This window comes from Callionymus lyra, chromosome 1, assembly GCF_982586985.1.
Source record: "Callionymus lyra chromosome 1, fCalLyr1.hap1.1, whole genome shotgun sequence".
Taxonomy (NCBI): domain Eukaryota; kingdom Metazoa; phylum Chordata; class Actinopteri; order Syngnathiformes; family Callionymidae; genus Callionymus; species Callionymus lyra.
The window spans coordinates 14,679,382-14,694,424 of record NC_141818.1 but is presented as its reverse complement, the minus strand read 5'-3'; the positions used below and the strand labels follow the sequence as shown (position 1 = coordinate 14,694,424).

General features: G+C 36.1%; 1 protein-coding gene across 6 annotated transcripts in view; it reads left to right on the top strand.

Moving 5' to 3' along the window:
- Positions 1-15,043, top strand: part of LOC148088127 (multiple C2 and transmembrane domain-containing protein 1-like) — a 136,307-nt gene that overhangs the window by 31,453 nt on the left and 89,811 nt on the right. For all 6 annotated transcript variants that reach the window (XM_087794670.1, XM_087794672.1, XM_087794669.1 and 3 more), the window contains exon 2: positions 5,321-5,441. In XM_087794670.1, coding sequence (XP_087650796.1) covers positions 5,321-5,441 — 121 coding nt within the window. The remainder of the gene's footprint in view (positions 1-5,320; positions 5,442-15,043) is intronic.

Here is a 15,043-nt window from a genome sequence, read left to right as displayed (position 1 = left end):
TCCTCATCTCTGAACGTGGGAAATATCATTTTTTGAATTTTATGACTCCGTTATCACCCTGGATCCTCGACATCGTGGCATTATCACTTTATATCACTGCAGATAATCACTCTCACTTGTAATTGCTACAGTTTTAGATATAGTTTCATTGCCAATGTTTTCACATTCAATCTTCTTTCTGTCTTCTTATTATCGGTAATCTTTACACTCCTACTGTTGTTGCAGTTATTTGTATTTCGATTGTGCAGGGAGTCGGTGCCAGGAGCTGATAGAAATGCTCAATGAGGTATGAACTAAAAGATGCATTCTGTTCTTATCTGCACTCAGCCCAGAAGGACACTACACCTGAACACTGGACACCTAATAATATCAATGATTTTAACCTCCTAAAGTTCACTTCAGAAAGTAACAATTTCAAGCAGTTAGTACTAACATGCAGCACGGTTTGATTCCTTCGTCCAATCGCGCACAAGTGTTAGTTAATGGAAAGGAAATTGGTATTGATCGATATTCTGAAGAGATTCAATTGAGATTCTGTCAAAATCTCAGGATGATGTTCAAGATGTGTATCCAAACATGAAGAGCACTTCCCGGCCTGTAGGGTTCTCCAGGGTTAAATGAATGTACATTTAAAGTGCTCCGATAGTCGAATCTCAGTGGACTGCTCTGTAATGGAAATGTAGTTTCCTGTATTTAAAGAGATTACATTTAGGTTTCACTCAGAGATGATGCATTTCAACAGTTGGGTAGGCAGAAAGAAACAATATAAAACACAATTATATGACGTTCTATCTATTGAAAGAGGACGGCTAGAGGACCCAAAATATTTCAATAGATTGAATTCATTATACTAGTTTAATATCGAATCTGCTAAGATTTTTATCTTAGAATAAAAAGCAACAAGATTCATGCTAAAGAGAAAAATGTACTTTAGATGTTACTATGATGAAAATGATACATCTAATATACAAATATACAAGAAAGATGTAAATCTTCCCTATTTAACATGTATTTTATGAATTCCATTAAAATTAGAATTGTCACAGTGGTCTTCTGCCTAGCATTCCGCCCCCTTAAAATTGAGGAAATTAGTTAAAATTCTTGAAATCTCTCTTACTTCGTTTGTCATAAATAAGGTTTTAAAAACTAATAATCGTATAGATATATTTGAGTGGGTGTTCTACCAGCCTCTCTCTCCCTCACAATTAAAAAAGGCAGGTTTATGTAGATATATTTCTCATGTATAATGCAATATCAATGATTTAGACTTCATTTAAACCAGACAAATTAAAATTTGACCTTGAGTTGCCCTTCCCCTGAAAAATTCCCTGAAGGGTCCGTGTTCTTTATGCACGCACACCTCTTAGATGGCATTCGGTGCTCCAGAGTATTGCTTAACAATCATTAGTTTCCATTTTCCTTGTTTCCAATTGAAGGGCCAGTCGGCTGCAGCGAGATATTTTACAAGCAACCTCTGCAGACTTCAGGGTGATTAATGGAGGAATTGTAGTGCTTCAGGAAGCAAGCTGAACATCTAGCATGTGTGTATGCACTGAATTACAATTGTGGTACAAACTTCAGGTAGTTTTTGTTGCAGTGAGGAATTAGCTCCGTTAATCTCATCCCCATTGACAGTGTTTTCTTGTCACATACAGATGATCATTAGTTTCCAGGGTCAAGCCTTGTAGTTATTTTCCACACCTGACTTGACTGCCTAGTGTATTAAACTCCTGACACCCTGCTTCTTTACACTTGGACATTCGATTTTCTGCTCCTCGAGTCCTCGTCTTTTTTAAAGATTGCTATCTACATTCACAGACGCTACCTGCACCATCTTGTTAATGTGTGACACCATTAAACACATCTCATTGAACATAATGGCAGGAATGGCAGCATAACACTTCCATAGCAGTAGCCTCCCAAAGTCTAATGGCATTTTCAGGAATAATTCAGTGTGTATCATGGTTGTAGGGATACACTAATCTAATGATACGATTTGATATGATACATTTTGCGTACGATATGATTGGATGCGATATATCCAGCTCTCAATATGCTGGGATGCAATATATATTCAGTTCAAGATATGATTGGATGTGATACATTCAGCTTAAGATACGATTCGATGTGATATATATTCAGCTCAAGATACAATTGGATACGATATATTCAGCTAACGATACGATTGAATACGATATATTCAGCTCACGATACGATTGAATACGATATATCAGCTCCTGATACGATTGGATACGATATATTCAGCTCACGATACGATTGAATACAATATATTCAGCTAACGATACCATTTAATACAATATATTCAGCTCACAATACAATTGAATACGATATATTCAGCTCAAGATACGATTGAATACGATATATTCAGCTCACGATACGATTGAATACGATATATTCAGCTCACGATACGATTGAATACGATATATTCAGCTCACGATACGATTGAATACGATATATTCAGCTCAAGATACGATTGGATACGATATATTCAGCTCCTGATACGATTGGATACGATATATTCAGCTAATGATACGATTGAATACGATATATTCAGCTCACGATACGATTGAATACGATATATTCAGCTAACGATACGATTTAATACAATATATTCAGCTCACGATACGATTAAATACAATATATTCAGCTCAAGATACGATTGAATACGATAAATTCAGCTAACGATATGATTTAATACAATATATTCAGCTCACGATACGATTGAATACGATATATTCAGCTAACGATACGATTTAAAACAATATATTCAGCTCACGATACGATTGAATACGATATATTCAGCTCAAGATACGATTGGGTACGATATATTCAGCGCACGATACGATATATTCAGCTAAAGATACGTTTGAATACGATATGTTCAGCTCACGTTACGATTTGATACGATATATTCAGCTCACGATACGATTGAATACGATATATTCAGCTAATGATACGATTGAATACGATATATTCAGCTCACGATACGATTGAATACGATATATTCAGCTAATAATACGATTGAATACGATATATTCAGCTCACGATACGATTGAATACGATATATTCAGCTAACGATACGATTTAATACAATATATTCAGCTCACGATACGATTGAATACGATATATTCAGCTCAAGATACGATTGGATACGATATATTCAGCTCAAGATACGATTGGATACGATATATTCAGCTCACGATACGATTGAATACGATATATCAGCTCCTGATACGATTGGATACGATATATTCAGCTAATGATACGATTGAATACGATATATTCAGCTAACGATACGATTTAAAACAATATATTCAGCTCACGATACGATTGAATACGATATATTCAGCTCAAGATACGATTGGGTACGATATATTCAGCGCACGATACGATATATTCAGCTAAAGATACGTTTGAATACGATATGTTCAGCTCACGTTACGATTTGATACGATATATTCAGCTCACGATACGATTGAATACGATATATTCAGCTAATGATACGATTGAATACGATATATTCAGCTCACGATACGATTGAATACGATATATTCAGCTAATAATACGATTGAATACGATATATTCAGCTCACGATACGATTGAATACGATATATTCAGCTAACGATACGATTTAATACAATATATTCAGCTCACGATACGATTGAATACGATATATTCAGCTCAAGATACGATTGGATACGATATATTCAGCTCAAGCTAGATTGGATACGATATATTCAGCTCACGATACGATTGAATACGATATATCAGCTCCTGATACGATTGGATACGATATATTCAGCTAATGATACGATTGAATACGATATATTCAGCTCACGATACGATTGAATACGATATATCAGCTCCTGATACGATTGGATACGATATATTCAGCTAATGATACGATTGAATACGATATATTCAGCTAACGATACGATTTAATACAATATATTCAGCTAACGATACGATTTAGTACAATATATTCAGCTCACGATACGATTGAATACGATATATTCAGCTCAAGATACGATTGGATACGATATATTCAGCTCACGATACGATTGAATACGATATATCAGCTCCTGATACGATTGGATACGATATATTCAGCTCACGATACGATTGAATACGATATATTCAGCTAACGATACGATTTAATACAATATATTCAGCTCACGATATGATTGAATACGATATATTCAGCTCAAGATACGATTGAATATGATAAATTCAGCTAACGATACGATTTAATACAATATATTCAGCTCACGATACGATTGAATACGATATATTCAGCTAATGATACGATTTAATACAATATATTCAGCTCACGATACGATTGAATACGATATATTCAGCTAATGATATGATTTAATACAATATATTCAGCTCACGATACGATTGAATACGATATATTCAGCTCAAGATACGATTGGGTACGATATATTCAGCTCACGATACGATATATTCAGCTCACGATACGATTGAATACGATATATTCAGCTAATGATACGATTGAATACGATATATTCAGCTCACGATACGATTGAATACGATATATTCAGCTAACGATACGATTTAATACAATATATTCAGCTCATGATACGATTGGATACTCTATATTCAGCTAAAGATACGATTGGATACGATATATTCAGTTCAAGGTACGATTGGATGCAACATATTCAGCTCACGATACGATTGGATAAGATATATTCAGTTCAAGGTACGATTGGATGCGACATATTCAGTTCAAGATACGATTGGATACGATATATTCAGTTCAAGATACGATTGATACGATATATTCAGTTCAAGGTACGATTGGATACTATATATTCAGCTCACAAAATGATTAAATGCGATACATTCGGATGGTAATTCTAAATGAATAAATTTTTTTTTTATTTTAACATACATTTTATTGAAATATAAACCATAAAAGAACTATGAAAAATGTGATTTGAAAGCCCACCCTAAGAAAAATCCATACAGTGCTGGTAAATATCAAACAGTAACATGAAACAAATGTAAATTTATCAGTGTATCGATTGTTTTTCTGACACCCCTAGTATGTATGAAGATTTTTTTTTTTTTTCCAGCAAAAATGACGTAATTCAATAGAAAAATAAATTATTATTTTCAGAGAGATTAAAAAAAAAAACAAAAAAAAACACAGTATATGCTTTTTTGGGTCTCACAGGGTGAAGATATCATTATTAATCATCTAGTTAATGACTCAACTTCAACCTTTTAAAATGTATTTTTCCTGATTCACTTACACTTCTTCTCCTCCTAGGGCATCAACACGGAAGTCCCCAGTAATGCAGAGCCTCCGCCCCGACCGCCCAGTCCAGCCATGTACCAGCTGGATATCATCCTGAAAAAAGGGAATAACCTCGCCATCCGGGACCGTACGGGTAGGACTTCAATTTATACCTCCTGCTTTTTTCATCCCCCTCGCCTTGAGCGTGATGTGGAGAGATGTGTCGGACAGCTTCATCTCACACACCTAATGAAAGTCGCCAAATCCTGTCCTCCGGGTCCTCCTTTTGGTCTGTCATTTTTATTTTGTTATTTCATTTTCCAAAATCATCACCGGGGGTCCTTGATCCTCGTGACTCATTGTAGACTTTTTCCGAATCACACTCGTGATTACACAAACGTGTATGTTTAGGGTGTGAAGTGAAGTTGCAACTAAACAAAAACTCGACACGGATCAGATCCAGTAAATAAGAAAAGAAAGACGTGAAAACAAAGTGGTCCCTAAATGTGTAACTATCGTGAGTCAGAAATATCTTGACAGGACTTGAAGTGAAGGATCCTGAGTTCTCATTAGAAAATGTAGGAGGATAGAAAAGGGTGTCAGTTGAGTAACAAGCTCTGAGTTTGGATGCTCACCTGAGCTGTTCCTCTCGCCCCCTGACAGCTCATTAAAGGAGGCATCAGACCAAAAAAAAAAAAAATCCCTAAAGGTTACAAAACAATAGTCTTAACAGGTGTTAGTCACAATTCTGTAGCTTGACAGCAGTATTGCATCATGGCACTTATGAAGGATTTTGAGCCAAAACATGGAAAATGTGAAAAACAACCTGCTTCTCAAAACACCTAATCTTCATTAAATATTGTTTTTGCAGACAGGCATGGAAAACTAAAGCAACTTTTTTTAGACACTGACACTTCAATATTGACATTATATTTAATTTCCTGGACGGTTAGAGTTTACCAATGCACATTTTTGTTTGCTTTTGATCGTTGGTGTCTAACTCACATGAGGAGCCAAAATCTCGTTGTGGGCCGAACAGAATGTATATTGACCCGGAAGTATGAGTGTGATTGCAAAATTGAGACTTCAATCTACGCTTATTTTTATGTTTTTCCTACATTAAACGTTTAACATTGCGTTACTTCAAGATTAGTTTTACAATTATCGAAAGTCTCTGTAAAATAATAATTGATAATTTCTCTTATGAACCGGTCCAGGGACATCTGTTTCCAGACCACACAAAGACACAAATTATGTTTTATTCATTATTACTGCCTAAAATGTGTTTCATTTAAAAAAAGATGATAGTTGTGTAATGATGTAAGAACATTAGCGTGTGACTCTTGACTTGTGAAAATGAGTAAAACACAAACAAAACTTCTGCTTCAAAGTCCTCATTCCTCATGAATAATGCTTAAACACAAACTCACACATTGACAAAGAGTCTCTTAAAGCTAGGAGACACACAAATACAGAAACACTATCGTCATTATACAATCAAATATAAATGTAAATACACAAACATCTAGTTGTAACCACTACAGGGCTCTTGCTGATTCAGCATTTTGGTGAACTTTCTTTTTTCATGCACTTGATTGTAGTTTTTTTTCAGGTCATGCTATTGTATTTTTACTTTTTACTATTCTATGTGAATGTCGGTCCGTGAATATGATCCTAACATTTAACCGGTCCACGGTACAAAACATTTTTTGGACCCCCTGCTGTCGATGAACCAATTTCCTTACGGTGATTGAATAGTACAGATACAGTATGATGACGGTAAAAACTTGTGGATTTCTGAACCCTTACATACCATAATTTAAGATCAAATCAACAACTTCAATTGCAATGAAATTGTCTTTCGGTAACGTTTACATGGATTGTCAATGTTTTTCTCTTAAAGCTACTTTTACCATTTCTAAAACTTTGTTATTGCCTATAAAAAAAACACTTGTTGAATATCACTTTTTTTTTCTAGTTGAGGTACACTTAGAAATATAGATGGCATGTCTTACAAATGTAAACAGTTCCGTGATCTTAGTGGATTCAAGAACTTGTCCTAAGTTAACTGAATCCGATCAAAAGAACTGTGAAAAGAACGGATGAAAAGAACCGTTTCGTCTCCGGCCGCAACTCCACAGCATGAATCAAAGTGACGTGAGCAGCCAGGCAAGACCAAGTGACGGTACTCAAGGAGATGATGTCAGGGTCACTGATGCTGAGGTGGGAGGATTATGTGAACCTGGGCCCTCGGTGTTCCCGCCACGTCAGATCAGTGATGACTAACTAGATAAAAGACAGCTCTTGTGTGGATTGATCAGTATCAGGAAAAAAACATTACCTTAAACATTTTTCCTTTCCTTGTTAGCAAAGATCTGATTTAGGACACATAGTATTTCTAGATTAGTAGTATATATTCCCTCTATTCTACGTTCTATACCAAGGTGCAAAGTGGTTTTCTCAGCCTCCTTAATGCATCAACATTTATTGCTTGCACCCTTCATCTTGATCACACGGTCATTATTTTGCTGGTCGTAAATAAGAAAATATACTTTGATGAACGCTAAAAATGCAGACATTTGTGCTGATCATGCAGGTTCCCTCGAATATAGGAAGTGATGCTTCAGTGCTCTTTGGCAGGAACCGAGCAGGGACTTTGAGCCAGCCACTAAATACACATTCTTGGCTCTGTTTTTTTACAATGGTTGCTTTATATTCAGCCAAAAAGCATCAGTCAAATTGTTTAATAGAGGAAAGCGGCCAATACAAGCGAACCTACTGATGTATTTATTTGTTCAGAACACATTTAAGGTTAATCAGAGTAAACTTAGAATATCATTCCTTTATAGAACACTACTATTATTTAGAAACAAGTTCAAATCCATCAATGCAACTGTACTGCTTTTTGGACCAAAATTCATCTTCTAAAAAGATGGCTGGGAAATGGAGCTTTGGATGATTTAAAGTTTGGAGAAATACAAATAAAAAGAGAGGTTTTTCACTTGTAAAAATATGATATGATTTGTTCCCTCTGTGAGAGGTGACCTTAATAAGCTATGAGAAAAATCCACATTTGTTTTTATCATACTACATCGATTTTCAGCAGCATTACATTGTTGTTGTTAATATATTGATATGTACATTACATATTATATTATATTACATGTATTATCTTTATTGTATACCTTTTTTTCTATTTAGTTATATTTAATTGAGTGTGTGTAACATGAAATAACTCTCTGCGTTTGTTTATTTTGGTGTTTTTATTAAACTTCCGGCCACTAGATGGCAGCAATTATTACGTACTTCGCAGCTGAAGGAAAAATAAACTGAACGTGTGATCCTGACAATGATTGAGGAAGAGAGGATAGTGAACAGGTGATTTAAGGTCATATTTTGGCGTTCAGTTCTATTAATTCAATGAAAAGAGAGTGGAACAATCTTATCGTCGCCTCCAGTTAATACACAACTCTGCAGAAAGAATTCTGACCCGGTTTAGTAGAAGAACTCACATTTCTCCGATCCTTAAAACTCTTCTCTCGCTGCCAGTTTCTTTCTGGACCCATTTTAAATTTCTGGTTCTTACTTTCAGATCTATTAATGGTCAGACTCCTCCTTACATCAGTGATCTGATCCAGCCTTACAACCCAGCTTGGGCTCTTAGGTCTGTGGATCAGAATCTACTGATCCTGTTCAGGACCAGAGGAGAGAAATCCTTCCAGGTTGTTGCTCCTAATCTTTGGAACGATCTTCCTCTCCCTCTGTGTTTGATGATCTACTGACTCCTTCAAGAAACATTTTAAGATATTTTTATTTGTGCAGGCTTTTTACTTATTTTTTGGGACTACTGTGTTTGTCTTATGTTGTCTTGGCCTTTTATAGTATGTAGTTTTAACTGTGTATTAATTTTGATTTCATAAAGCGCTTTGTGACCCTGGTCTAGAAAGGCGCTTTAGAAATAACTATTACTTACTTACTCACTTACTATAATGGTATCCTGACATGGTATGGCGACAGCAGTAGTCCTAAACATATCTTTTTCAATGAGTGGCACTTGGATAGAAGTTCTCAGCATATTTGGAACTTTTTATATTCTGTCAATTAAATATGTTCACATTTTATTATTATCACTAAATAAAAAATAGTATCCATGTATTAAACATGTGTTTGTAACTCGAGGCTTAATCCATTTTTATGTGCCAAAGACAGATCCGTAATTCATTACAGTCGCTTGGAAAAGCCTTTATTATTGATTATTATTGAAATACACAAAGAAGGAAAGGCACATTGATAGTTTAAATAGACATCCACAGAGTTTTTTAATTTATTTTTTGTGGTGTCAGCAGAAAAAAAATCCTCAACATCAACATGAAAAATAAAAATAAATAATAAATAAAACTTTTTTCAAAGTGTAAAAGAGAGAGTCAGGAATGTATTCTTTAATTACACAGCGTGTTCTACATTGTTTGATATAATATTTACACAAAGTATATTGCATATATAATGACCCGCCGAACGTAAAGTCAGGAGAGAGGACATGATGCATATTAAAAAGATGTATCGAAAGGACAGGAAGGAAGGAGGTTTCATCGTAGGGGACACAGTCATATGAACATCTGAATAAATGTAACTGCAGGACAGTAAAGGTTCCTCATCTAGATTCCATCTTCTTGACAGTGCAGCGGCCCCTGGAGGTGTCGGCCTGTCTTGACTGTCATACATAATGAGAAAGCAATGCGGAGGTTTAAAGCTTTGTAGATCAGATGAAAGGCGACGACCTTCCCTCTCCCTTGCAGGGGAAAAGGAGATTGTCAATGGTCAGTGTTTTCTTTTCATCTTTGGTTTCATCTGTGGGACAAAGGAGTAAAATAAATCCATTGTCCTCATCCTCTCTGCTCTGTGTATACAGTATATGTGTATTGCAAAGGTATCTGTTTGAATTTCCCACATATGTTTTCAGGTAGTATTTATATTCAATATATATACAGTTGGGGTCCGCGACCTTTGTTTGCACCACGGACTGGTTTAATGTCGGCATTATTTATAACAGCAAAAAGAAAAGTAAAGTAGCCAGACTGGGAAAAGAATTGCATGAAAATACATCACACGGAACCAGAGCCCTGTACTGGTTTCTCTGAAACAAGATGGTGCCATATAGAGTTTTTTTAATTAATTAATTTTTAAGCATTTTTACTAGTTTAACAACATTAATTTCTTAATTATTATTTCTTATTAATGTACGTCTCAAGTGTCACAGGCTAAGTTTTAGTTTTTCTACCTTAGCCCAGTATGTCCAGTTATATACGTATTTGTGATTAAATACTTTGTGGAACTTTTAATGTTTTGAACAAAAAATGCTGCCATTGAAAGTCAACTAATCTGTGCATCGTTTTAAAGCACATGTGTCATACTGATGACCCGGGGCTAAATCCGGCCTGCCAGGTCATTTTATGTGCCGTGCCGAATGGTTCGCTCAACAATCAAAGTAGGTCAATGTTCATGTTGATATGGTGAGCTTTAAAGATGTCAGTGTTTAATGTAAGCTCAAGAGCACAGCTTATGGACGTCAACAATAATACAGAGACTTACAATTATGTTGAATGAGGGGAAGTTGGTTTGTGAGTGTTTGCTTGAATAGGAATAACACAATGATATACTAAGCCTTCAAGAATAAAGAAATATGAAAATATAATAAAATAGCATCACAATTAGACTCATGCTTGATGGACATTTTGTTAAATATACCTTTTGTTTAGACGTGACGAATACGGCAAAATGCACCTTCATGTCGACCTAGTGTTGGGATTATTTTCAGAGTAATCTGTTCCTTTTCAGAGCCAAGACAAAAATGTAATGTTCATTTTAATGTAGCGACTGGAGCTCAGTTGATGTCGTCTTCATCTTTATCCACAAAAACACTTACAAACCTCATATACTGCTGGTCTGTAACCTCCATCTTGTATTGTAGAGTATTGTATTGGACTTACATTTTTGCCTGTAACTCTGAAAAGTAACGGTTTACTCTGAAAAGAAACACTTGGTCAACAAGAGGGCGAGTTGATTTTGGGCCCTTGTGTGATTGTTTGACTCATGAGTACACAAAAACAGACCGAAAGGTAGAACAACACGCAGATAATATTATAAGAATATAAAAAATGGGTAAATCCTGATGGAGGTGATTCCAGGTTCAAAGTTTTATATATGATGGAAACATTAACTCTCTTTGCGCTTGATGGCGTCTACTGACTCCTTTAAGAAACATCTCAAGACGTTTCTATTTGTTCAGGCTTTTCCTTGATTTTCTGGAACTCCTGTGTTGTTTCAGTTTTATCTTGATCTTTAAAGTATATACTTTTTTGAATATTGTTTTGATTGTTAAAGCGCTTTGTGACCCTGGTCTGGAAAAGCGCTATATAAATAAATATTACTTACTTACTTACTATTATATATATATATATATATATCTCAATATCTTAAATAAATATGTGGTCATCAGCACTGAAGAGAAGCATCCGAGCGCGAGATGTTACGATGGGGAAGCCAGTCGTTCAGCCTCATTCTCAGAATTGTCGCGCCTGTGCAGCCTTCCCCAAGTTGTCTGGCAATTGCATTGTGGGTAATGTGAAATCCCAGTGCTGCAACCATCTGTCAGTCGTGACACGTCACACAAGTAGCACCCTGGCTCACTCACAGCCTGATGCGCTGTCAGACTTGCATCGATGCGGTGCGACGTATTTTTCACCGCCAGCTACAGTTTCTCTCATCCGATGAACATATATTGATTCATGCTTTTCGTTAAATGAAAAGTCACGTTTTCTTTTTTTGTTCTTTTCACTGCAGTCAAATCAACTTTCCTTCTGAAAATAATTCCATACACTTTCTCTCTCATTTTGACAAATGGCTCCACTCTGACATTTGAGCTGTCTTGTTTTCTTTTTCACTTCACCAAAGGAATCATTACAGAGAAAAAAAATGCATACGCACGATAAATTGCACCATTTAGATCCTATATAGCTTTATTTATTTTTTTAGAAATATTTAAACCATCCATCAAAACAGTCATACCCTGTAGTTGCTGGAATATAAAAACAAGTTTCGCCAGAAGGAAGTGATTTTTCATGAACGAGCCTTAGGCACGTCAGTAAAGAGACAAGATGGAAAACATGGCAAAAACGGATATAAAAACTATACTTTGGCACTACTTTTATATCATTGACGTTGATTAAAACGGCGTGGGCCGTCAGGGCCTGCTAAGTCTTCTCTGCTGGTCTAAGAAATATCTGATTTAATTATGATATTTGTAAATGTGTACATCATCCATGAATAGCTACTTCGAACTCCTGTGTTGTTCTCAGTATTATCTTGATCTTTAAAGTATGTACTTTTTTGAGTATTGTTTTGATTGTTTAAGCGCTTTGTGACCCTGGTCTCGAAAAGCGCTATATAAATAAATATTACTTACTTACTTACTTACTTAATACATAATTTCAAATGGTCTATCCACCTCCTTTCATATCTTACTCTGGTCGTGCTGCTTCCAAACATGAATATTCACAACAGTTTTCATCCAATCAGAGTACAGTTTTCATTTCCTAGAAAAGCTGGACATGTTAAGAAAGTTATATCGACAAGCGGTCAAAGGATTTGTTCACCCCTTTTAGTCAATGAACTACTTGAGTACACGCAATTTTCCAAACTAATGTTGGGTTTTACGAGGTTATTAGTGATGCTGTTTGTGAGTGTAACAGCTGTGGCTGCAGTGTAGAGAGACTTGTGCACTCGGACTTAAGGCTTTTATTCTGGCCATAAAAGTGTCTGTCTGGGATGCAACAGCTCTTCCTACTGCCTTTCTGCATAATGGTTTCTTTAAATCGTCAATATGTTACCCTGGAGGGGACGATTGACTCCACCGGCCGTCAATCCCGGGAGTCAAATGCTGACGCTTTGGTCCGGGCTGCATTATTGTGTTTGTCGATCATTGATATAATCTCTATGTGATGTAGCTGCTGATGGACCTGGTTGTTCCTCCCTGTTTTGTTTTTCGTCTTTACTAACTTTCGATGCAGGAAGCGTGTAATTGTTGCCATGGAAACCACACAGACATCTTTAGCGCTGCCCACTGAAAACACTTTGAGATTAAATTATATCCACACCCACTCTGGTCAAACATCAAGGTTTGTCACCGTGTGTCATCAATCCCTGAAGTCCCCACCTTCAACAAAGCGGAGTGTACATCGTTATGATGCATCGTGGAGAGGAAGACTTCAACATTTTAACCCTTTTTTTTTGATTAGTTGCCCTTTAGAAATACACAACAATTAAAAATAATTCCAAAAATGTTTACAAAGTGAAACTCATCGAAATAAACAAATTAATAATAGCTTGAATGGAAACACAATCTTCATGAGTCTATATATATAAATATATCTATATATCTACATATATGTATATAAACATTTTCTTGTTTCCTTAAGGTGTATCTTGTTGTTTGTGTCAATGAAAGTACTTGATTGTACTTCAGAGTGCTAGAGTTCAGGAAGTCAAGAAAGGAAGTTCAATAAAAGCCGGAAAGACAGTAAGTGTAATCACGTACTTGAGTAATGGCTCGGTTCCTTCATGCTCCCCCAGTCAGTGGCATCAGTGTTTTAATCGTTTTAATTATGTAAGCAGTAATCATCAGCAGTATTTTTCAAATGGTATTTACCAGCGTGAAGTCAATTTTAATCTCCCTGAAGAATTCCTACACTTGAAAGGTAATCCGTTCGTCTCACAGGATTGAAGATCGACGGTAACATAATCCAACATAATGTTTCTATTTATCTACTCATTCATTCACACACAGCCTTCTATGATTGGGAATAAAGTAAGATGTTGGCTCCTGATTCCCTTTATCTTCAAGAAGTATTTTCCCACCTGAAGGCAAAATCAATATTTCTTTTGAAATCCATACAGTAGAAGCTAGAAAAGACTTGTTTTTATATCGTCTTCATCTTAACACTGAGCCAGTGTGAAGCCACACAAAAAACAAAAGCAATGATTTATCGACAAGGCAAACCTGAAATGTCAGTTCAGGTTCTTGTCCGAGCCAGATAATGTTAATGTGGAAGTTCACAGACCCGCAGACCACATTTCCTCATCCATTATGGAACTTATTAAACTTGAATGCTCTCGCACCCCCTTCTGTGGAAATGTAATTTCCTGCTCATGTATTATGATTTAATAATTCAGGACCGCTTGTCTTCCCTGTTGTGGCGTAGATAGATATTGATCTCGAGTGTGTAATTGGTTGTTACTAATTGATGATGATACAACTAGAGGTTGTGTAATTGATAGCTCTGTGTGAAAGTGGAATTTTGGGATCGGTCAAAAGTACAAGAAACTGAGAGGTGAGTGTTTTTTTTTTACTTATCCTGACTGACATATTTGAGAGGATTATGTGCAGGGTTTTAAGAGTGGTCTGCGGCTCACCCTCAGTCGGCAGACGGGGAGGAGTCGTCCTTTAGTTTCTCCATTTTCCACCCAAAGTCGTGGCCTTCCTCTCTGACATCATTGTTGTCTTTGAGGACAAAGCAGAGGGCAGGTGTCTGGCTTTGCATGTCTTTTTCTGTGGTTACTGTGTTGACAGCATGTTATGTGCTTCTGTTTGCTCTGCTATTTTTAGTTTTGTTTGTCACTTTTGGACAATGTTAAGTTAAGTAGACGTTGCTGTTATTAGCTCTATATTTGATAACAAGTCCAGAAAAATGGAGGAAAAGT